Source organism: Mya arenaria, chromosome 13 (assembly GCF_026914265.1).
Source record: "Mya arenaria isolate MELC-2E11 chromosome 13, ASM2691426v1".
Lineage (NCBI taxonomy): Eukaryota > Metazoa > Mollusca > Bivalvia > Myida > Myidae > Mya > Mya arenaria.
Window position 1 is genome coordinate 16,502,756 of NC_069134.1, and position 26,274 is coordinate 16,529,029.

Below are 26,274 nucleotides of genomic sequence, written 5' to 3' on the forward strand. Positions count from 1 at the left end.
ACACATGTGTAAGATAAAAATATTCGTAATGGGTATATTACACGGAAAACAAGGGTAAGCATGTGATAAATACTAATTTAGCAGTAATGAATGTGAGGAGGTCTATATAGGGTGATATATACTTTCAAGTCTCTTATTTTCAAAGCTTTGGTACAAAAAAGCTGATCTTACTAACATAGATGTATTGTCAGAATTGAGTAATGATATAAATTTTACCATACTAGGATGTCTGACATAATATCTAGGAATATAATTCTGCCTTATATCATTATACATTGAACAAACTGAAATTCATCCTCAATATCGTCCAAATTACACAGTATACATTTCCTATCTTGTCTATGAATAGTGTTATGTCTCCCTAGTTTAATGTTTAGATTATGGGAGGATAATCGGAGCTTAGCTAAAATATTTCTATATTTGAAATTTTCCAGTAAAGCAATATAAGTTGACACTTTTAAACGTTTTCCTGATTTCCTTAAATACAAGGATGAATGTGTTTCCATGGTAGCACGCCAACCGATTATATACATATCTCGTAATCTTTCTCTGGTCATGGGGACAAATGCACATACATTAACAGACTCTGGAAATTGCCATACGTCCGCAAACCCGGATGAATGAAGAATATTTTTTACTCTGTCGGCCCAGTTAAGACTTTGTGGATTGACATGAAGTTCCAGGTATTGCTCTGTAATAATTGGACTGAGAATACAGTTATCTTGTTATACCCCCCAAAACAAAGTTTGGGGGGGTATACTGGAATCGGGTTGTCCGTCCGTCTGTCCGTCTGTCCGTCCGTTTTTTTTTTGTCCGGGATTCATCTTTGTCGTTATTGAACAAATCTTTTTCAAACTTTCAGATATTAATGGCCATGATGCAAACTTGCGCCTCTGTGAAATTGGTACGGGTCACATGACCCTGACCAGAGTTATCTCCCCTTGATGTGTTAAAGTAGGCAAAATAAGCCCTGTCCGGGATTCATCTTTGTTATTATTCAACAAATCTTTTTCAAACTTTCAGAAATTAATGGCCATGATGTAAACTTGCGCCTCTGTGAAATTGGTATAGGTCACATGACCCTGACTGGAGTTATCTCCCCTTGATGTGTTAAAGTAGGCAAAATAAGCCCTGTCCGGGATTCATCTTTGTTATTATTCAACAAATCTTTATCAAACTTTCAGAAATTAATGGCCATGTTGTAAACTTTCGCCTCTGTGAATTTGGTACAGGTCACATGACCCTGACCAGAGTTATCTCCCCTTGATGTGTTAAAGTAGGCAAAATAAGCCCTGTCCGGGATTCATCTTTGTTATTATTCAACAAATCTTTATCAAACTTTCAGAAATTAATGGCCATGTTGTAAACTTTCGCCTCTGTGAATTTGGTACAGGTCACATGACCCTGACTGGAGTTATCTCCCCTTGTAGGCAAAATTAGCTTTGTCCGGCCTAACTCCAGGGCAAACAACCTAGACATGGAGGGGTGGGGGTATTCGTTAGCCTATGGCTTACAGTTCTAGTTTCTCATAGTATAACTTGAAAAAATACTTAATAATACGAATATGTTGCTCAAAATATAATGGAAATCTGCCTAGCTCTCCATCAAATGACAAGGTATTTGTAGAGCGTTTGACGTTAAGAACCCACTTGCAAAATTTTCTATGTACCCTTTCAATCACCTCTGTCTGTGTATAGCCTCATACTTCACAATTATAGTTCAAAATAGACAAAACAAACGCATCAAATAGATTAAACGGGGACCCGGTTATGCTTGCATTCATAGAGCGAAATGCCTTGCCCGCCAGTGTGTTAGCTGCCTGCATAAAAGACCCACCACAGGAAAATACAATACCGAGGTAGTTAAATGAATTGACAATATCAACAGCCTGATCATTATAAGTCCATTTATAAGTTTTTCATATAGGCCCCCTTTTCTAAACACCATTATCTTAGTTTTTTCCACATTGACCGTCAAATTCCATTTGCTACAATAAGTACTTAGATTATTCAAAGATTCATGTAACCCCTCCATCGTCTATGACAGAATAGCTGCGTCATCTGCAAACAGCAATACATGTATTGAGATCTCATTAATTGTGACACCTGCATTTAAGCTTTGTTGTAAATGAAGTTCGATATCTTTGAGGAAGAGAGAGAAGAAAATCGGGGAGGTCATCCCCCCCCCCCTGAAACAAGCCAATGTTACTTTCAAAGAAATCAGACAAAGACCCCAAGTGTTTAATGCACATTTCACCTCGTTATACATCGAACGCAACAGGGGCAGAAACTTTCCATCAATACCAAGTTTGATTAACTTGTACCAGAGACGCCACCTATCAATACAAGCATATGCCTTACGGAAGTCAACAAAACAGCAATTCATTTTTTTTCTTCTTACCCTATTGCCTTTGTATAATTGAGTTGAGTATGAAAACCGAATCAACCCTACTGTACTTGCTTTTAAAACCAAATTGAGCATCAGTCAGAATATATTGCTCTTTAGCCCACAATTTAAGTCGGTCATTTAGTATAACTGTAACTAATTTATCATTATAGCTTAGGAGCGTGATACCGCGGTAATTATTATGATCAGATGTATCTCCTTTCTTATATATAAAAAGTATGGCCCCTGTTGTCCATGATCTGGGAAATGATTGGGTCTCTCTCTCTCTCTCTCTCTCTCTCTCTCTCTCTCTCCTATATGATTTAGAAATAATCCTAGTTGCTTAATTATAGTAGGTATTGATGCCGTGAAATACTCATAGAGTATATTATAAAGAAAACAGGCTATATTGCTGCCTAATTGTCTTAACAGCATTTTAAATTTCCTCGTCACTTATAGGTTTATTTAAATTATCAAATGTAGGGCCATTTTAGGGGTTAGTATCGAAATCTTTGACATATTGCCTACTTTCGTCGTCTGCTTGAACCTCTATATTTGATATTAAATTATATAAATAGTCTTTAAATTCTCTATTTGATGTATTGACTCCGGAATTACAACTTGTCTTCCTCTTAAATATCTTTCAAAATTCTCTATGCGACCTTTTTCGCATATCATTCAATTTTTTGCATCGCTCTTTATTTAAATTATTTTTGGATGCATTCTTGGTCATACCATTCCTTCTTATGAGCGTGTGCATTATCAAGATATGCTGAACATTTGGCCTTTTTCTGACCTTTATTATAAACAAATGTCGTAAAGATATTAGTTAATTCGTCTACATTTCCTTCCTTGGAAATTTCATCATGTAAATCGTTCTTTAAATTGTGAATATCTGCACTTATGTCCTCTACAAATTTGTCCTTAAATTTCGTGTTCCATTTTTAATATATCCTATTATTTGAAACAGAATCATCGAGTTTAGTATGTATTCTAAATAAAAAGCATAGATGTGCATGATTAGAAAATATATTAAAATCCCCAACGATAAAATTCCTTAATGCATTGAAATTATCGAGAGGTGATAACAAATAATCGACAACACTTTCTCCGTTATGGGTCATGCACGTGAAATTTCCAAAGTCATTTCCACATCGGCCGTTTACAATACAGATATTTGTAGCTTCGCAAAGCTCAAGTAAATAATCCCCTAAGCGGTTGGATGTTAGATCACGTGACATTCGATGCATGTGTGTATCAACCGGGGTTATGTCATCAATGTCAATACGGCGATCATTATCAATGAACTAATTTTACCTCTTACTCTACTATTGGTGTCACCTGTGAGAAAAGTTTACCAATATGACTAAAATACGTAAATTCTTCGATTTGTCTAAAAATGTCAACATTATACATGTTATGAATAAGTGATTATTCTCGGGCTATATATGTAACGCCCATGTAAATATCATAGTCTGTTTAATATTTTTTTTTTTATTAAACTTTAACCATACAAGACAATCGATATTGTTTTAAACAACTTTTACGCCCTTTCTAAAAATATTTTAATCATATATTATAATCCTGCCACTAGAGCGTTTGGCGTTACGATTCTGGTAGTTTCTATATAATGTATTGGGTTATCATAGCCTTTAAAATCAATAGCTGACTTGTTTTTGGTCCATGTTTCGCTTAAACAGATATTATCATAGCCACACAAAAAATTACAAAATCCGAGTCCGATTGTTAATTTACTGTAAGTCCTTCAATGTTCCACGAAATACACTTCAGACCATTCTCACCACCATCCTACTCACTGCCTCTATAGAGACGCTTGTTGATGTAGAGTTTATCCACCCTAATGTACGCGTCCTTCCCATCTTCACGTGCCTTGAGCATGATTGGGATCAGTTTCTGGCACTTGTCCATGATATCCCTCGGAAACTGCTCGGAAACGCCGATGGAACAGTCCTTGAACTGGTGGGTTGCCTGACATACCCGCTCTCGATCTGGATAACAGGCGAATTTGGCGACGATCGGGCGCGATTTCTCTGCGTTAAAATTTGTGTTAACGTTATATTTTCTTTTGTAGAATGAAGTTATCATCGATTACCGTATATCATGGCGTATGACCTACGCAGCAAACTTCAAATGTGATGATGAAGTCATTATAGATGGTACAACCATTGGTGGAACAGGCGATATTGAGTGTAACGACAACTGTGCCGGATCGATTGGCAAACTATTCTACAGTTGTACTGATTACAGTATAAGTGAAGATTGGTCGTCTGGCAGAGGTAGAATCATAGAGACCATTTATCCATTGGACGTTTCGAAACCAATCAAATTTGGGTATTACTTTTCTAACAATTCTATATTTCTTTACATTTTCTATATACGGATGTGTTATTTTACAAAAAATATGTTATTATGGATCGTTTAGGAGCACATAATACAATTTTGCACATAACAGTAACACCGAACGAGTTGTATTTTACTAAAGGAGGCGTGGTAGAGATATTACTGGATAAGAACTCATATGTTTTATATCGAAAGAACTCATATGTTTTATATCAATCTAAGTTTAAGATTTTGTAAAAGTTTACTTCTGGTAATCTTTTTGTCTCAAACGCGAAAAACGACTCTTTTAAATCGAAGGTTTTGATTACAATAGTAAAGTATATCTTTCTGAAACAAATAATTATTTATAAGAAAAAAAATAGTAATCTCGTTTTTATTGAGCTTGTTCATTGGCATGAATGAAATACGTTACATTATCAACACCCTTTATCTATGGCTATGCAGAACTCTCATAGACGACTAATTCTCCCACCTCAGATAAGCAGATCCCAAAATTTGACCATGCTAGAAATTCTTATCTTACCCACGGGCAAAGATAAAACAAGTACCCGTATGGAACTCCTTTTTTCTTGTCATCACACAATTACCTCCCTTGTTGAAGACCGTCTGTAGCATCATGGAAATATTATCTTGTGGCAATGTTTTACATCCTTCTTTATTATTTCTCGCTTCAAATGGCACCATATATTCTTTCACGCTCCGTTCAAAAATAATGCTGCACTCGCCTCAGAACTATTTAAAGAACGATTTGACTATTAACATAATCACTGCGCGCATATCCATGACAACCACGAATCATCACATATCTATACGCATTTATTTTCACTACGCACAAAAGAGTTCCAGCGGAAAAATACATTTTCACTCTATTTTGTTTAACTGAGGTGGGAGAAAAAGCATCTACCAGAGCCGCGCGTGTAAGATAGGTTCATCCCAACCCTTGCGCAGAGTGTTATGCGGAAACTCTTGTAAACCTCGTTTCCGCAAAACACTCTACGCTCGGGTTTGGATAAACCTATCTTACACTCTCGGCCATGGAAGATACTTGTAGTCTTCATCCGAATCTTATTACTTAACTTCTATTAAATGCATGAAAGAGGAATCATGATGTGAATTGATATAATACATTTATCAGTTAAACATGTTAATTGTATTTAAACCGTGGACTGACCTGGCTTTTCAACACCTAAAGAGCTTCATCTTCTAATTATTCTTTAAACCCTTCAAATCATTATACAAAGTTCATATCACATTATCTCAATAATTTTCGACTATTCATGTGGCCTGTGCGATGGTAAATGTTGTCTGTCCTGCATATTCGGCTATTTTACACAACAAGCTTCAAAGGTGCAGCCTGGATTGATACCCTGAACGTTGGAGGTGGGGGAAACTGGAATTTAAGAGTCACAGCTTACTTGGTTGCGAGGGAAGATACAAACACCATCAATTCATCCCCCACAGCCGAGATAGCCCCTATAGTGAGGCTGCAGTCTGGATGTAATCACACCATTACTGTTCCAGGTACTGACTTAAATATTTGCGGTATATACTAATCGACTGAGAATCTAGTAAAATATAGCAAGGTAAACAGAAATGGACCCAATGTATGAAAACCACACTCACAACCTTATATTGATACACATCGGACTGCTACGTTAATGGCCGGATGGTTGTCAGCATATTCCTGTCATAAACCTTTACGAAGTGTATATATGTCCAGCAGTGGCAACATAACTACGCTCTAGAACACAAATGCATATATGTTCATTTACATTCAATAACCTCTAATATCTGTCAAACCCGTTAAGAATAAAGAAGTTAAATAAACGCTCTTTGCACTTTTTTCATAATCGTGAACATTCCTTGTCCCAGTTGGAGATATAGACGGCGACATTGTACGATGTAGATGGGCAGACACTTCCGAGGAATGCGGTGAAGTTTGCCATGGTCTACCTAATGCGGAATTAGATAACGTATGATCAAAACTCTAAATATGAAATGTAAAATATCATGACTAGTTGAAAGCCTTCAATGATCCTGAATGTGATTTTTCGATACAGATAATATTTAAGTACATGCACTACTTTATTTCCAGGTAACATGCTCGATAACTTACAGTGCAATTTATGCGACGGGCTGGTATGCTGTTGCAATACAAGTTGAGGACTTTGTAACCTTCTCTTCGGTGAATGCGCTCAGCAGCATTCCCGTACAATTCCTGATTTTTGTCTACACAGCAAACGAAAACGAAACATGTGGACAGTCTATGGTGTTCATAAATCCAACACCACCGGACGATGCGTGTATAGGGATTCCAGAGGGACAGGTGTACAGCTCCGCTATTGCAGTCAGAGTGGTACATTCGGACAGAAGGTTTTCATTTTTACATTGTCCTTTAAGGAATCCGACCCACAACTATGTGCATGTTTGGTGCCGGGCTACCCCACAGTATTAATACTTATTTTGAAGGGTTATATTTATAGAAAAACGTGTAAACATAACAGTAATAATATCATTATAAAGCAGGTGCTTTAGCCTTCAAAGCCTTTAGCCTTGCAAACAGTTTTAATGAGACTATTAATTGGCAGTAAGTGCGCTATTCTTGCATTAAAGTTTAGCTTCTGAATCGTTGTTCTATTGTGATGGGCTCTATCCGTCGTTTTGTTCCAACCATGTAACTTACTTATTTGTAAGCAATTATTACATGTAACGAAAAGGACCCTTTCATTGCTCGAATGATGAAAGGAGGGTGTCATCTTTTTAAGCTTTAAAATGTTTATTGTTATGCTTCAGCATAAGTGAAATTAAAACAACGTCTCCACTAGGAATGACCAAATCAAGTTTGTACCAGATTTCACCTACCGAATGGGCTGTAAATATCACATATTCACCACCCAATGACAGTGACGTTTCAAATGTCTTCTGCTTTAATGCAAAAGAGTCGTCAGGGTATGTTCTGACTCCCTTTTAATTTTGTAGACTCTATCCCTAGCTTAAGTGCGTGTTTTAGCATGATCTCTTTGCATATAGTTATCTCTTATTTAAGTGTCTTTGCTCAAATTTCGTTATTATAGAAGAAGTAATGTTTTATGATCAAGGTAACCCAAACAGTGAATTTGTTAAGAGTTACAATCCTATTATATTCAAACATCTCTACTATTATTTTAATACAGTGGATTTCAGTGTTCAAAATTGTCATTTCATTGAAATAGTTTTCAAAGAGAAAACGTGCACATAGTTAACCAGACAATGCGCTTTAAATTTATGTCACAGGTTGGAGGGCGACAAAAGATGTATCACTCTTTTGACTGGAGGTAATAGTCCAATAATATTTCAAATGTGTTCTATTTAGATAATCTAACTAAATCGGTTTGGGTTTTGTAAAACGGGCATTATTGAAAGAATACATTGGCTTATATCAATGTGTCGACTATATATGTGAAACGGTAATTTCATTTCGTATTTATCTTGCATAACTGAAAACACAGTTGTACTACCTAATAATGAAATGTTTAAAAATTTCCAGATTGGTATCATAACGGCAATTGTGATCTATTTCAAATTAAAATATTAAACACAGAAATATGAATATGTTCACGAAAAATTCACATGTCTGCTACTGTTGTAACACCCTTGTAGTTTTCCTTGATACTTGCTGACACAGATTGTAAATATTTGAAAATGTTTTAGTTGCCCCTCCTGCAATTGTTGAAGGATCACAATCGCCTACAAACGTGGTTTACCCAGGTCAGAGAACATGGTCGCTTGCTTTGAATAATTCGAAGGTAAGATATTTAGGATCATAGAATGTGCAATGCTACTTTTTATATCTCAGTATAAAATTTGAAGTCAGTTTTGAATAATCTTTCATCTTTTTCACGATGTACTATTTAAGAATGTTATATTTCTGAATGTTTATTAAATGTAAGATAACGGGTGATTTTACGACAAATACAAACAACAAAGGTGGAAACCCGACTAGATGAAAGTATTTGTAAGGGCCTCCAAATCTAACATTATGTGGAATATGAAACCGAATAATTTACAGAATGGCTGACAACAACTGCTTGCTCCATTTCTTGTCTACAACATTGTTATCTTCTTTTAGTTTACCCGCGCCACTCGTCAATCGTTCATCAACTTGTATAGTGACAACAACATCCTAATGGAAAATATTCCTGCCTCCAATAGAGAGAGAGTAACTCTCAACCAGAATAACAGAACACTCACATTCTACACAACAACTATTTTAACGGAAAAACAAACCTACTACTTCACATTTGATTTCGGTTTGTAGATATCTATTCAAAATTCTTCTGATTTTGTGACACGATGGAGAAAATTACTCCACTCATCAGTCCAGTTATTAAAACCACGAGGGTAGGGGGTGACGTACCATTTGTTGTACAATGTTGTCGAAAACAACGTTCAATAACAAGCAGTGATTAATGTTGCAACTTCCCTACACATTAGCTATTGAACCATTTAAGCCCGCCTTCTTGTAACCGCGCCGATACGATGATACTTATAACAGTGTATTCATTAGCCTATGCCAAATCAGCATGTTAACTTGTGGAAAGCATTGTCTTTATTTCTGATCATGTATGCCTTATTTCTTGCAAATAAATGGAATCAATGATTAAAACTAGTTCCGGCTCTGTAAGTTATATTAAGGAATACCTTGTAAATGACATTATTAAAACCTACACGTAACCTATATAATTATATATGTATAGGCCTTATATTAGTAACACACTTGTAATTGTTTAAAATCCTATACACATAGCGTACATACTTTTTTTCAAAACTACCCCGAAATACTGGTACCATGTCGTTATATAAATTTTTTATTTTATTGAACTAGGCATTGTAAAAGGAGTGACTCTCTGTGGGGCAGAATCCCCAGCCATTGACGACCATTCCTTCTGGAGAATAAAAATACGTAAGTGAAGAGGAAAATGTTTGTGGTGACGTTGGCATTATTATTTTATAAAGTACTTAAAATATTAAAATATCATCACAGGACAACAATTTACAATAAATATTTTTGGTATTAAAACAAATACCTTAAGATTGAAATATAATGCCTTTACCTCATGATGTGTTCATATAAGCTTTAAGGAACGCTATCCGTCCGGCGTCCGTTGTATGTCAACAATCGCCCTGTTAACAAAATAGGGACTACATTAATGTTCCAGTTTTGTTTTCGAAACTTGCAAAGAATATTGCTTTTAATAAATTCTGAGACGAGTTCGAAACATTTTTGCATAAAAAAGCTATGTCTCTAGGGCAAGGTTTTAGAAACTTTCTAAATTTTCTACGTTAATGCTTTTCGCTCAGGCTGCATACAATTTGTTCAGAATGTTTAACTAAATAACATCTCGGAGGAGTTCGGTACTGTGTTTTTTTTTAAAACTGCGGTGAAAATCTATTTCACTCTTATGAAAACGTTGTGAACATTCTAATGGCTATATTTTCTCTAGATATGGACGATATTTGTTTAAAAATGTTTCTTTTCATATACATTCGAAATAAGTCAAAACTGGGAATATGGCATTACAATTTTGGTCACAACGTTCAGTTTTTATGACATTGTTTACACTCTAGAGGTTGTACAATTGGTCAAATCTTTAGGAAACATTGAAAAATGTTAATTTAGATGACATTTCGGAAGAGTACGAAACTTGGTCATGTTGGTTAAAAAATAGGTCACTAAAACAACTGTTTCGAAAAACTTGTTAACACTCTGGAGTCTTTTGTTCAATATTCATGAAACTTCTTTATAGAATATTAAACGCGTTCGAAAATAAGTCATGTGTTGGTCAAAAACTAGGACACTATGGACAATATTTCAAAACCTTTGTGAACACTCTAAATGCTAATGGTTTTACCCAACCGTCATAAAAATTGACCAGAATGCTCCTCTTGATATAATCACGGACTTTGAAATTGCGCCACAAGTACAAATCATTGGGAAACCTTGTAAAAGCATTAAAAGGCTTGTCTAGTTCTTGTATTTGTTTCTATCGACATAAAACTTGCTCAGAATAATTCTCATGATAAAATTTAAGACTAGGTCATGTGGGGCCAAAGAACTAGGTTACTATGCCAAATTTTGGAGGACCTTGTTAACACTCTGGAGGCAATAGGCATGGCCTCTTCTTTTTGAGTATCTTAGTAAGAAGTTTTAAATTCTCCAAAAAGTTTGAAATACATGGTTTTAAAAACTAGGTTACTAAGGGATATCTTTTCAAAGAAGAGGCGCACGAGGGCCTATGCTGTATTTGCATGAAATATTTGGTATTGTTTTATCCAAAGCATGCATAAACTAGTAATCGGCAGTATGCTGAACCCACATTCGAAAAGAATCAATCAGTGTCAAGCATATGTTATCAGCCCATTCTTTACAAAGGGCAAAGGGAGAGTAACACTGTAATAATTCACATATCTCTGTGCAAAAAGATACTTTTGATAGGGCTACATCATTTTAAGGGTCATAATCCAGTCATCCATTGGTGGATCTGGTTGTTAAAGATAAACACTGAGCTCTCATGGATATCAATCTACTGTATATGTTGATTAAAATATAATAAAAAGTAAAGACTTTATCGCGTTCACAAGCAATTATTTACGGACGCACTAACGACGGACACCATCGAATAGGCCTTTGGCCAGTAGAGCTAAAGAGACTTGAGAACACCATAGAGACTTTATTCTGATCTTCTTCATTTATATAATAAACTACAAGACAAGACCTGATGAGATTGTTCATTCTGATAGAATATCGGATTAGTTTGAAACTTGGATATGTACGGTAAAAAACTATCACAAATATTTCGAAAATCTTGTGAGCACCCTAGAAGCTATATGTTTGCCCCTATATTAAAAAAACTGGGTCAAAATGATATATTTGAATAAATATCAGATGATTTTGAAAATTGATCATTTGAGGTGAAAAAAGGTCACTCGAGAAAATCTTTCAAAAACCTTGTGAATACTCTAGAATCTGTTTCGTTTCGCCCCTTGTTATTGACCCTTTTGTCTTCGTGAAATCACGGACGAGTTTAAACTGGTTCATGTTAATACAAAACTAAGTCACAATAACAAACAGTTGGAAAACCTTGAGAACATTAGGACATGTTTCGTCCCAATCTTCATGTACTTTTGTCAATTTCATTGTCTTGCTAGAACCTCAGATGTGATTGAAACTGCATCAATATTTAGTCTACTAGTTGATTGAAACACTTGTGAACGCTCTCTTGGCTAAAACATTGCTTAAGTTATTATTTATTAACGGTAAATGAACTGCTTGCGCAATGAAATTTCGGATGAATTTGAAACTGAATCATGTGCACTAATATATATCTTTTCAAAGCCTTGTAAACATTTTTGGCCAGTCTTCATGCGACTTGAAACTTGGTCAAAAATCATATGCCTGGGTAAATATATTGAAAACATTGTGTACACTATTGGTGCTTATTTTGCTAATTCTGACTAATTTCCATAAAGCCTGGTTCAAATGTTTGTTTGGATGAAAGTTTGGATGATTCAAAACTGGTTCGTTTAGGGTCAATATCTAGGTCACATGAACACTTTATTCAAAGTACAAACTCTTTGTCTTGAAAAAATCCGGATGGTATGAAACTCGGTCATGTGGGCTGAGCAGTATATGGGTATTATTTTTACTTACTTTCAAAGAGTAGTACGAATAAATGTTACCAGTCTTTGAGTATACATGTAAAATCACACACAGACAATTACATTCAAATATTGGTTATACTTCTTTAGAGCACTATTTGATCGTAATATGTTGCAGGTGATATCACGCCTCCTAGTATACTATTTAGTTCACCATCTATATCAAACTCAACTGGATATGTACAGTGGACTATAAACGAAGAAGTTTTGTCTGCGGTCTGCAAACTTACACGACCAAATGGGTCTATAGAAACAGTGCTTCCATGTCAAAGTCCATGGGAAGAACATATGCTTGTCGAGGGTGTGTATATTTTTGCCATGGCTGCAACAGATTTAGAGGGTAACTCTGCAACAGTGAAACATGTTTGGACAGTCGGTATGTATATTGCCTCTTATAAGATATAATTGTTAAGTTCAGATGTTTCAATGTCAATGCAGACATGTTTAGAAAACAATAAGTATTCATCGTTCATTTTAAAGGACAAAGTTCACGTAAAAACAGTGACGCGTTTGTTTGTATATAAACGCTTTTCGAAATTTTGCAACAAAATGATATTTATTTAATACTGAAAAATACTTTTAACCTTTTGGAAAGGGGTATTATAGTTTTTGTTATAAAAACATAATTTTAACTACATTACTGTTGGTAATAGACGGCAGAACGTTGTTTGTATTTTCACTAAAATAGTTTATTATGGTTTCATCAGATACAACACCACCGGTTTTAATCATGCAGAGGACTCCACCAACAATCAGTAATTCAACCAGGGAAAGTTTCCAGTGGACCTGCACGTATCCCTGCAACGTTGCCTGCAATGTTAGGACAAACGATCAGACGTTTCAGGTGAATTGTAATAGAAAAGGAGTCGTTTGGACGTTGCCATCCACGGATTCAAACGTCACTTATACTCTCGACATATCTGCAACGGACACTGTTGGCAATGAGATTCGAGTAAAATACAACTGGACAACAGGTTTAAATTCAGCAATAATTTGGAAACTATTACAAAACTTAAGAAGTTCAACCTTTGTTAATAGTTTCTTCATATATTTAGCCTTAACTGCATATCGACTCAAATATATTAGAATTTTGTTATAAAAACGTGTTTAAACAGTAACTATATTGCATATTATTCACACCAACACATGCACATATGTATATAGTTGTAATTTTCCAGATTTCGGGAAGCCGACCATCACTATTTGTGATAAAGGTCAGTCGTTTACAATGGAATGTAATAGTGACACTAAACCAGAAACAATATGCAATGCGACAGCCTCGGACAACATGGACCCTTTGCCGCAGTTATCCTATACTGACACGAGTACTGGCTCTTGCGGTATTACTAGAACTTGGACTGTAATTGACTTTGCTGGAAACACCAGAACATATAATCAGCATATCACCTTCACGACAAACAAAACGATTTCGGTGTTTGAATACCCACAAACGATGTCTGTATCGTGCGGCTCGTTAAGTAACCTAACAGATGCGCTTTCGTCAATGTTTAAAATATATCATCCATGCGGCCTAGATGTTAATATTACTTATCAAGACGACTCTGTTGAAAAGTGTGGCATAACTATAAAAAGAACTTGGACCATTAGAGATGGGTGTGGAAACATGGAGACAGTTGCACAATACCTGAGAATTCGGGAGGCAAATACGCCTTTAGCACCACTTGATGGACAAATAGGTACAGAGCTAGATATAGTTTTACGTTGGCAAGATCCAGATGCTAGCAGAGAGTTTGATATATACTTTTGGAAAAGGAGAGCGGACCGACCAGCCTTCCCATTTGCGAGAACAACTGACAATCACTTTAAGGTTGAAACCTCACTAGAACCTGGAACACAATATCTTTGGCAGCTAGTCTTCTATTACACAGATAACAATACGTACATAAGTCCTGTTTGGGTCTTTGAGACTCGACATTACGCTGATCTTATGTTGGACAGTATTGAAACACCGCCTACAGCTTTCTCGGGTCAGACATGCGAAATAAAATGGACAGTTTTAAATGTCGGAACAATTGATACACCTTATGTGTATTGGTATGACGGTGTGTACCTCTCATTCAACGATAACATTCTAGGTGCGAAAAGGGTTGCGTCTGTTCTACAAAGGAACATACTGTACAGAAACGACGGCTATTCGTCCACTGCAACTTTTACATTAGACGAACGCGAAATCGGCAATGCGTATATTTTTGTTAAAACAGACACCTCCTCCTCAATCGCGGAACTGAACACTACCAACAACTTGATGAGAAGTTTGTCAACCATTGATGTACAACTTACGCCGCCCCCTGACTTGCAGGTCATCTCGATATTTGTATCAGGCAGTAGATTTTATTCAGGTACGCTTTTAACATTAATTTTACTGAAAACAATATTCATGCAAAAAGCTACAGAAACATGCTCAGTAGCAAAAAGTTTAAACATAAACCCGGTTTAGTGGCAATGGGCAAACGCCAAAGACATAGAACACAAAATCACAAACAAGAAACATAGAACAGCACAAAACTCTACAAACAGCACAGTGCATAAATACTATATATATATATATATATATATATATATATATATATATATATATATATATATATATATATATATATATATATATATATATATATATATATATAAATAATTGGTATGTTTATCAAGAATTGTTAGGTACCGCCTTGGAACGGTCAGTAAAATGTAAATTTACTGGGGGTTTAAACCAGTTTATGTGCACAAACCTCACTCTTATCCCAACAATCCTTAATAAAGATAAAACGCAAAAGGTAAATCTTATTTTACTTGAGCATTGATTTAGTTACAATAATGCAGTAGTCATCAATTCAATACAGTGTTGTGTAACTTGGTCTTAAATGTATGATATACGTAAAAGAACATGTTCCACCTTTGATAGCTTATATATATTACACGTGTACTACGTATACGTGCAGATAGTTGTGTTATATTTTGTAGGAAGTGAAATTCAACTATCTTGGACGGTATTGAATGTTGGGATTGGTCCAACGCGAAGTCAAAGATGGTACGACAGAGTGTGGTGGTCTACAAACAACACAGTTGGTAAAGCACACATTTCATTTCTTTTAGTTTGTATTTTATCATTTTGCTGTTAATGATAGCAGATTCATTGGAATGTTATTTTAAACTATTCTACATTTGACTTATATATTGTCTTTAAAGCGAAATTTAAACACAATTATTCATTTGTAAAATAAAACGAAAAGACACCATATTAGAACATACCATGGTTATGCATTTTTAACCAGGTTTTCACATAGTGAAACCTGGTTATTAGAATGGCGAACGTCGTTGTTCGGGCGGGCGTGCGGCCGGGCGGCGTCAAACGCACCTATGAAACTGAATAACTTTAGTTAGGGTTGACATATCTTGACCAAACTTGGACAATAGGAAGAGTTTATGGATACCTTTCATGGGATTGCGATTGGGGTCCCTAGGGTCAAGGTCAAGGTCACTGTTACTAAAAATAGAAAAACGGTTGAAACTGAATAACTTTAGTTAGGGATGACATATCTTGACTAAACTTAATCTATAGGAAGAGTTTATAGAGACCTTTCATGGGATTGCGTTTGGGGTCCCTAGGGTCAAGGTCAAGGTGTCTGTTACTAAAAATAGAAAAAAGTTGAAACTGAATTACTTTAGTTAGGGATGACATATCTTGACTAAACTTGGTCAATAGGAAGAGTTTATAGAGACCTTTCATGGGATTGCATTTTGGGTCCCTAGGGTCAAGGTCACTGTTACTAAAAATAGAAAAACGGTTGAAACTGAATAACTTTAGTTAGGGTTGAAATATCTTGACCAAACTTGGTCTATAGGAAGAGTTTACGGATACTTACATGGGATTGCGTTTTGGGGTCCCAAGATTCAATGTCAAGGTCACTGTTACTAAAAATAGAAAAACAGTTGAAACTGAATAATTTTAGTCAGGGTCTACATACATGTATCTTGACCAAACCAGGTATAAAGGAAGAGTTTATGGATACCTTTCATGGGATTGCGTTTGGGGTCCCTAGATTCAAGGTCAAGGTCATTGTTACTAAAAATAGAAAAATGGTTAAAACTGAGTAACTTAAGTTAGGGTTGACATATCCTGACACAACTTGGTATAAAGGAAGAGTTTGTGGATACCTTTCAATGGATTGCATTTGGGGTCCCTAGGGTCAAGGTCATTGTTACTAAAAATAGAAAAAACAGACACAGGCTGAAGATCTTCTGTCAATCATTAAAAACCTGGTTTCGTCGCATTGCGGCGTTTCTTGTATTGAATTGTTACACTAGTATGTTTTAATTACCACCGTGTTAGGCACTATCCGATAAAGGGTTGACTCTGAATATTATTCGCGTATATGACAATGACATTGGCCAATGCCTATTGCAAGTACTTGCAAGCAGGTGCGAGAAACAATTTCATTGAAGTTTTTTTCTATTGAAACTCATTTTTGTTTCCAGAGAGAAGCTCTAAAAGATTAGCTGATGTGTTACACAACGGTGGCATCGACAAACAACATAATTATACAGTGTCAAGGGCAGTCAACATTCCAGAATTTATAACCGGAGACTATTTCATCCTTGTTGAAACGGATGTCTACGACAATGTGTACGAATTTTTAGGAGAAGACAATAACGTTTCTCCAATGCAGGTACACTTACGTTGTTAAAAATATATGTCTATATTATAGGGATTTTTACTACATTTTATACTAACTGAGCTTATATCAATATAATATTTTAACTCAATACATTCCAAGTAAAAGTGAATATTCAAATACCTCGAGAATAACACGTTGATTAATTCCAAGATGTCCCAAGGCATACCTGTTTTTCGATTAGAAGGCTCGTGGCTAAAAAGGGTTGAAGGATTGTAAAAACTCAACGTGAATTTGTTTAACATTTGTTCACTCGCCGATTTTCGCAAGCTACTAAACTTTTATTATTAATATATATATATATCAATGATTTTATCTAATAAATAAATGCGTTTTATTTAAATAGAATTCACTATACGTTGCATTAACACCACCTCCCGATCTCAAAATTACTTCGATTTTAACACCACCTCTTTGGACAACCGGTGATACCGTCAATATATCATGGACAGTTCAGAACATTGGAAGCGAAACACCCCATTCACAGAGATATTGGACTGACCTGTTGGTAAGCAAGTTTCTTCATATTTTGCCTACTTTTTTATAGACATACACATTAATAAAGGGCCATGAAACGTAAAAAAATGAACTATAACTGAAGTAGATATATAATTAGAATAGGACTAAAACATTTTTCTCTCACCTGTTAAATGACACACAAAAAATGCGTACACTTCTGAGGCAACCCAGCCGTAGCATACATGACGCGAAGGGAAGCATCGCTTCGCGTGGTTTGTCGAAGGTTTATTTTTCAGAGATGGTCAACGTAATTCATAAAATTATACAACAATTTGCTCTTGCTTATTGACAAAATATAACCATGAATTGGTTGAATGAATGGTTCAATGAACACTACCATCGAACTGATCACGCTGTTCTCTATTTTGTCTTCATTCATTTAACTAAAGATGAACGTGTTTAGTGCTTATTTACTATATTTTATAATACAGGTATTGACATCCGGAAGTAATACAATCATTGCGAGTCTATTGAGGTCCCATTACGGTAGTTTGTCAGTGGACGAAACGTATACTTCAACCGTAACGTTTTACGTTGTACCAGCGCTTCCAACTGATAAGTATACATTGCACGTTACAGCGGATAACAGAAACTACCTTTTCGAATATTTAAACGAAGCAAACAATGAAATCATACAACAAGTAACAGTACAACAGGCACTACCTGATTTAAGTGTGGAGTATTTCAATGTGACCATTAGGTATGAAACAAATAGGACACTTATAAATGCTGACTGGTCTGTTCATAACGTTGGTATCGGAAAAACAGTTCGATCTCAATGGTTTGATACCATTTCGGTTAAAACTCAAAATCAAAATTATTTTACCGAACTGCAAACATTTCAAAATAAACATGGTCTTTTACCAAATGAGTCGTATGATTCTAATGCAACCATTGATCTTCCGTTTAATGTGTATGGAGACGTCGTGTTTAAGCTTACGACAGACCTGGACCCTTCGTCTTCTGGAGATGGCTATCTCTTAAACAACGTTAAAACACATTCAACAATAAACATCCAATTAAGGGCAGCTGACCTAACAATAACGGCAGTTATGTTGAGCAAGTACGTTCAAGCCGGGAAAGGAGTTTCCATTACCTATACTGTTCAAAATGTCGGAAGTCTTGACATTAACAGTACGAAATGGACGGACCGAATATATATTTCCGACACCATTGGTAACCTTCAAGCCATATTGAACTTGAACACAAGTCTTGCTCTTCAGGCCGATCTAAATAAAAACAAAACATACTCTAAAACAATTGGTTTTAGCCTACCTAATGAAATGTCGGGACAGTATTATTTAACCGTAATAGTAAATGACAATGCCATGATTTTTGAGGGTCCAAATACCGAAAATAACATTGTAAAGAGAGAACTTAATGTTGAAGCTGCGCTGTCTGCTGATTTGTATGTTAAAAAAATAAAAGCAAATGCAATTTCTTTTGCAACTGAAGAATACATTGTATCTGTTGAATGGGAAGTGCAGAATATTGGAAACTCTATGGATACTCGACATGAATGGCAAGATGCCGTATTCTACAAACACATTGACTCCGATTTCAATGTTTTAAACACGTTTAAAATAAAGCATGCCCTTGAATCACAAGATTTCTATCAAAAAAAGGAAACTGTTGTTCTACCATCGAAATTCAGCGGCAATATTTTCATATGTGTACAAACCGTGTTTTCTGGAGAACTGTATGAAGCTAACTCAACAGCTAATAATGTCTTATGTAGCATTTCACCGATAACAATACAGATGGCTTCTCCCCCAACATTGTCTGCAAACATCGGGGAAATCACTTCTTTGAGTGACAATGGAACATTTGAAACTGGCTCTTTTGTCAAAATCACATACAGCGTTGAAAATACGGGCGAGTCAAGGACATCGATGTCGTCATGGATTGATTCAGTTTATATTTCAAACGTAAATGTTGAAAGCGTTTCCGACCTTAAAAGGATAGGGTGGCATGTCAAAGACATTGTTCATATTGGCGCTCTTGGTACGGGGCAGAAGTACACGGCTACATCAACATTTCAATTACCAATGACATTCTCGGGAAGACCTAGAATATACATTGTATCTAATAATACAGCAAACGATGGAACAGGCGAAAACAATACGGATGAAACAACTGGCCTGGCTAAGTCACCCATTCTTGAACTTTCCTATGTACTACCAAACCTTCAGATTGTTAGCAATATTAAATTACCCAGTTTGCACGGTGGCCAGCCCGTTATAGTTGAATACCAAATTGTCAACACTGGCAATACGTCTGTTTTGGGGAATTGGTTTGATAGTGTTTATTTAAGTGAGGATATAATTTTGGACGCGTTTGATTATAAATTAAAATCAGAACTAAGGTTAACCACACTCAGACCAAATGACAGTGTTAATGTGAATATCAGCTTTATCCTTCCAGTTGACTTACAAACAAAAACGTACATGTTGGCAATTGTTTGTGATTCGCGAGATGAAATTTTTGAAGTTAATGAAAATGACAACGAGTTTAGAATTGATTTTCGTTTGGAAGCACGGTTGAGCACCGACATAGCGGTGATATCGGTAAATGCTCCTGCCTTTTCTTCATTTGGAAGCGACATGAACGTTAAATGGGAAATTGTGAACAATGGCTCAAAATCAGCGCAGGGGTACAAATGTGATTCGGTTTATCTATCCGATAATGAGGTTTGGGACATAACGGACATGCAAATTGGTAAACCAAAATGTTCGTTTTTTACACTAGAAGCAAACAGTTCAAGTCAGTTGTCGGAATCTGTATCCGCGTCGACACCTCAGGTTGCTGCAAATGAGTACAATACCCTTGTGAAAAGCAGATCTAATGTTATCGATATCAATCAAGAAAATAATGTTGCAATTACTCTACAGAAAACTAGAATTATATACGACACTATTAACGTCGGCGAGACTGTAAACCGAAATCTGGTCGGTTCTCTAGTGCTACGAGTCGTTAATGTTACAGACGACGAAACTCTTATGATAACAGTGTCATCCAACAGTTCAATAAACGTGTATCTCAAGGGTGGCAGTCCAGCAACTTTTTACGACTTTGACATTTCATCTGATGACCCTACTTCGTCTAGCCAGGTTATCACGTTTCCAAACACAGAAAATGGTGATTACTACCTGCTCATTGAAAGTTCAAACATAAAAACAGGTGGCAAACAGAGCCTTGCGATTTCAGTTAAATATGCTGTGTTTGAAATAATTGACATATATCCTAGGATGCTTATACCAAATGCACAAACAACTCTGAAAATAAAAGGAGCCATGTTCTCATCTGATATGCATGCGAGCATTTATTATAATAACACATCTGACAATAACTTTATTGCTAAACAAACATTGGTATTCACATCTGGCTTAGCGTACTCGACTTTTCATATACCAGAAGCTGCCTCAACTGGACCGATTACCTTTCAATTGTCATCATTATCATTAAATAAGACGATTTATTATGAAAACCTTTTGATTCAAAATGGCGTAAAGGGATACATATCTGCATACAAGGAAAGTCCAGGAAGGCTACGGGTTGGTGAAACAGGCACATTCCTGATAAGAATACAAAATCTTGGAGATTCAGATGTTAACGTTCCGATATTAAATGTTGAAGCTTTAGGAGATGGCAGTTTTCAGCTGCAAGACGACACTCGCGAGGAGTTCTTTAGAAAGCAATATTTACTTTTCTGTATAAGCGATGACGGACCAAGTGGAATATTGTTGGCAAAAGATTATTGCCAACTTGATTTAAATGTCCGACAAGATGACACTCAAGTCAACTTCGCATCTTTGTCTATGCAAGTTTGGGAAATAACTCAAAATGAACGATCCGTCAACCCATTTATGCAATCAAAGAATAATCTACGTCCTTCTCACTATGACGAAAACGCCTGGGATCGTGTATGGAACAATTTTCTGACATTAACCGGAAATACTTCTTTGTCGATGGGTAAAAAGATGTCAAGTGTACTAAACGAAATGAGTGTTGCTGGAAGAAGAGTACGACCGGTAAATTTTATATTGACCTATCTACTAGATTTTGCAGATTCACCAAATGGGGATAGTATCATAGACTTACAAGTGGACATTCAAAATCCTTCGGAAAAGAATACTCGTTTAATTGTTGATCGATTAATGTCTTCGAGGATTGGCTCTAGAAGTCAAGATGGGGTTTTAGGAAAAGGATGGAAAGTCCCTTTATGGTACGTATATATAAATGAGATAACAACAAATGTCAATTCGATATTTTCACTAAGGAGTGAAATTACCCATTTTAGGATACTTTTAAAATCCATTGTAGTTACTTCCGTTTGATTAAACCTACACACATCAACTCTGAACCAGAAAATGTAGCAAAATAAAAAGTTGATAATTATTAAAGGTTGCTAAAGTTTAGGTAAAGATATGATTGGAAATAAATAACTAATGTTTCTTAGAAAAATAGACAATCCTGTTCTTCAAACGTGTTTTTGAACATTGAAGCTGCATGTTCGAACATTTGCTTTAGTACCGAACTTATTACAGACTTAAACAACTTCTCGAACATAAATTCGATGTATTTAATCTATCAAATATATGTTAAAACTGTTGTTGTTGTTTTTTGTAATAATTACTTTACACCACCAACGCCTCAATAATTGTCAGTAACCTAGCGTGGACTTCACTCTTCATCTGGAAAACGACATGTCTTCAAGCGTATCATCCTTGTCTCTTACGGTGTGGGATGACAAAATACCAATGTATCATGAAACAAACTCTAAAATTAAGATTATTTTTTTAATACAGTGATAATCGGCGATTGTTTTGCAAATATGTTCGAACGTTAATTTTCATTCAGTAATTGGCGGCGTAGTAATTTGGTAATGTATTTATATTTTGTTAAATTTAAAAATGTAATCTCCCACTTACTGTTAACTTTTAGAATAAAGATGCTTTATTAAAGCTCATTGAAAACTATTTATCTACAACTGTAACTAGAAAATGACAAGTAGGTCATCAACCGTTAACTTTGCGTGTGAGGGGTGTCCCACAGTTACCGGCGTAGCAAACACTTAAAATAATGGGGATATTTAAAAAAATAAATTAAAAAACCAATACAAAACACATCTCCGAAAATAAGCAGAAAATTTGTTGATTTCAGTGTAAGTTTTTATTGAATTTCACACGTTAAAATTTGTTTTTCTATGACTCTCTGATTTATCACTGAAATAAACAAATTACCATTAGATTTGGTCTTGTTTGAGCTGCAAGGTCTTAGTTGTATATTCGTTTGTTGTTGTTTTATATTGGATTTAAAATATAAAAGTAAAACATATATTTCATTTTAGGGATACATATATTAAGACGTTGGATAATGCGGAAGTTGTACTGACCTTGCACAAGGAAGACTTTTTGTTTCTTAAAGGAGATGAACATGTTTACCTACACCAAACCCTTGGTACACTTACGCGTACTGATTCAGGTAATGTTTTTGTATGACAACGAACATTCCAATTTCGATCTTACTTTAGTTCTTCATACCTAAATAAATATTTTTGTACATCCATATTATACATTTTACATGTGTCTTTCCTTATTTTATTTTAATTATATAAATTTCGGTCTCTTATTTTTTACGTTTAATTTGTTCATTTTTAATGATTTAACCCTTAGGCTTTACCCTTCGTCGCCAAGATGACGGAAATGAATATGTTTTTGACCGTGAGACTTTAAAATTGAAGCACGTTGCGTCCTTAACTGACGGCAGTTGGCTAAATTTGGAGTACGATCAGAGTTTATTAACGACCATCCGACATTCTGAGGGATCATATGTTGTAGTCAGATATAATGTTCGAAACAGAATACAGTCAATGGAATTGTTAAATGGTACAGCAAATGAAAAAGTGTAAGTAAATGTGTATATCTAATGTTAAGCAAGAAACTCATTTCAAGCACATTAACAGTTTATATTTTATACGAACCCTAGAATTAACGATATGCAGGAGTGGATAAATGAATTCGAAATAACAGAAATGTACACCTTTTATTAGTATTGACTTTTTAAAACTGTTAGCGGTGCTATGACGGTTTTAAGTTAGGTAAATGTAAATTTTAAGAAGTATCGTGATTTATAAATACAAGTTTGCAAATGCTATGAAGGTTCTATTCAAACAGAATTCAAATATATATTACCATTATATATATTTGCAAGAGAAGATTTACTGGGATTCTCCCTGTAGTGTTCATTTTATTAATGCAAATACAATTACATTATTATTTCCATATTTTGCAATTCGGTATTTCATTTGCAGAGTATACGAATATGACTTTAAAGGGGAACTACTTACAAGCGTACGAACAAATTCAGATTCAACTACATACACATACAACCCTGACAATTCATTAAATACTATTTCTTTTGATGATGGCACGAGATTTGAGTTCGACTACAACGATTTAGGCCACGTAAAATCTAGACGATATTTTATTTCTGATAAAGAAGTAGACAGACAAGAATATTTGTACACGAATGGCGGAATGCTTTCAGTACATTCTTGGCCTGCTGCCACAGGTTACAATTTAACATATTCTGAATCTGGAGAAATTATTGCAACTCATCGCTTAGGTTTCCTTCCCGATACTGTTGTAACTACAAAATCCACTCAGATAAACTATGAGGGCGATCATGTGAGTATACTATTATTTGTATATTGGAATGTGTTAGTTTGTACAAGTTTTGTCCATTTGAAAGTCCGTCTGTCCATTGTCTGTCAGTCTATATTTATAATATTTTGCGTACCCTACACTATTATACCAATTGCTTTGGTATTTGTTACGAAAATATTTCATTGCCCGTATGAATGTGGGTCTCCTCCGGAGTCAAGTCACAATTCAAACTTTCTTTTGGAGGGTGGGGTCCAAAATCTTAAACATCTATCTATATGCTCGTGCCAGCATTCGCCGTGACTTGTACTCGTATAATCATATTTCAAAAGAGATTTTAATCGTGTGCGTCAAACACAAGTGAAAGTTGTGCAGATCGTATCTTAAAAGGTTCATTTAGTATGGAACATAAATGCATTTTACTACCCTATTCACGTCTCTAGTATTTACTCTAGTATGCCGGGAATAGCAACACATTGTCAGTGATGATTACCTAATCTTTTTAGTAATTAGGCTCCTACATCATTGTACGTGTCACTTTTTTACGTTTTTTTTCATTTTTTTTCTCAGTTATCGGAATATTAATTCTGATAAGATAAGATTTTTAACTAATTGTGTACTATTTTAGATTGTAACAAAACGTACATTTGGAGTGAATTCGATACTTATTGAAGATGGTAATCGGGACAGCATTAAAGCGGAATTTAACAACCTTGGTCAGCTAATCCAATTTAAAGATGGACGAGAAAACGTATACGAAATAAGTGTGAACTCAAACGGAAGTATTGACACCGTAACGTTTCCAGATGGGACAAACAAGACGTATACTTACTTTCAAAATGGTCACCAAACCATGACACAAACAGGTGCCGTTAATGTGTATGAATTCGATGAAAATAACAGATTAGTATTAAAAAATATCGGCGATAATATGATAGCGTCCTATGAATATGATAATAATGGTAACCTTGAGAGAGCAAGAAATTCTCTAGGTGAGGTTGTCATAAGCTATTCGGACACAAACGTAGCAAGTGTGGCATATCCGGATAAAACTATTAACTATCGATACAATGCAAGAAATCAGATAAGAGAAATCTCTACCAATGACGGATATCTAGTCAAGTATGACTTTAATGATTTAGGACAGATGACTCGAGTTTTAAGGGAAAATGATGTAGTTTTAGTAACGGCCGAATATAATGAAAATGGAAAGCTGAAGAAGAAGACTTTGGGAAACAATGCATACACCGTCTACGACTACGATCCCTCGTCTACATTGTTAACCTCTCTTAAGAACTTTTTTCCAAACGGGTCTCTTGCTTCTCATTTTACATATACTTACTCGATCAGAAATCGGCGGATTGCCGTAACGTCACAAGATGGAACTTGGAAATTCCAGTACGACAAAGCTGGTCAGGTGACGTCAATGATAGATCCACATGGCAATGTTACAAGGTACAATTACGATGCTAGTAAGAACAGACAATCTGTGTCCACCAACAACTTCGAGGTACAAAACACAATAAATGAAATGAATCAGTACGTAAAATATGGTAGTACCTCGTACGACCACGATAAAAATGGAAACCTTATACAGAAGAATGGATCGTCTGGAAACGAAGTTTTCAAATATGATGAAGAAAACAGACTTGTTGCTTTTCATTCAAACGGAACAACATGCTCCTTCAAGTATGATGCTTTCGGTCATTTGCATTCAAAACAATGCAATGGTCGAGCGACCCGTTATGTCGCAAACATCCAGGGGCTCTATGGTGCAGATATTATTGAACAGGTTTAACGTTATTTTATTGATACGTATATTCTAAAATAGACAGTTATGGATATATAGACAGTTATGGATATATTAAATAGCAATCTGTCTTTTGTTTTGTAATATAATGACTAATGCAAATATCCAATATTGAAATTAGGATGCATTGACGTTTTGTTTTCTG

At 35.5% G+C, this 26,274-nt stretch overlaps 1 protein-coding gene across 2 annotated transcripts in view; it reads left to right on the forward strand.

The window, feature by feature from the left end:
- Positions 1 to 26,274, forward strand: part of LOC128212867 (uncharacterized) — a 55,373-nt gene that overhangs the window by 12,699 nt on the left and 16,400 nt on the right. For both annotated transcript variants that reach the window (XM_052918243.1, XM_052918242.1), the window contains exons 3-22: positions 4,478 to 4,737; positions 6,086 to 6,267; positions 6,619 to 6,719; positions 6,842 to 7,119; positions 7,540 to 7,695; positions 8,020 to 8,060; positions 8,437 to 8,531; positions 8,855 to 9,035; positions 9,611 to 9,688; positions 12,563 to 12,820; positions 13,152 to 13,418; positions 13,623 to 14,804; positions 15,424 to 15,528; positions 16,939 to 17,129; positions 17,482 to 17,643; positions 18,086 to 21,879; positions 23,005 to 23,138; positions 23,330 to 23,561; positions 23,968 to 24,343; positions 24,948 to 26,111. In XM_052918243.1, the coding sequence (XP_052774203.1) occupies positions 4,478 to 4,737; positions 6,086 to 6,267; positions 6,619 to 6,719; positions 6,842 to 7,119; positions 7,540 to 7,695; positions 8,020 to 8,060; positions 8,437 to 8,531; positions 8,855 to 9,035; positions 9,611 to 9,688; positions 12,563 to 12,820; positions 13,152 to 13,418; positions 13,623 to 14,804; positions 15,424 to 15,528; positions 16,939 to 17,129; positions 17,482 to 17,643; positions 18,086 to 21,879; positions 23,005 to 23,138; positions 23,330 to 23,561; positions 23,968 to 24,343; positions 24,948 to 26,111 (9,237 nt within the window). The remainder of the gene's footprint in view (positions 1 to 4,477; positions 4,738 to 6,085; positions 6,268 to 6,618; positions 6,720 to 6,841; positions 7,120 to 7,539; positions 7,696 to 8,019; positions 8,061 to 8,436; positions 8,532 to 8,854; positions 9,036 to 9,610; positions 9,689 to 12,562; positions 12,821 to 13,151; positions 13,419 to 13,622; positions 14,805 to 15,423; positions 15,529 to 16,938; positions 17,130 to 17,481; positions 17,644 to 18,085; positions 21,880 to 23,004; positions 23,139 to 23,329; positions 23,562 to 23,967; positions 24,344 to 24,947; positions 26,112 to 26,274) is intronic.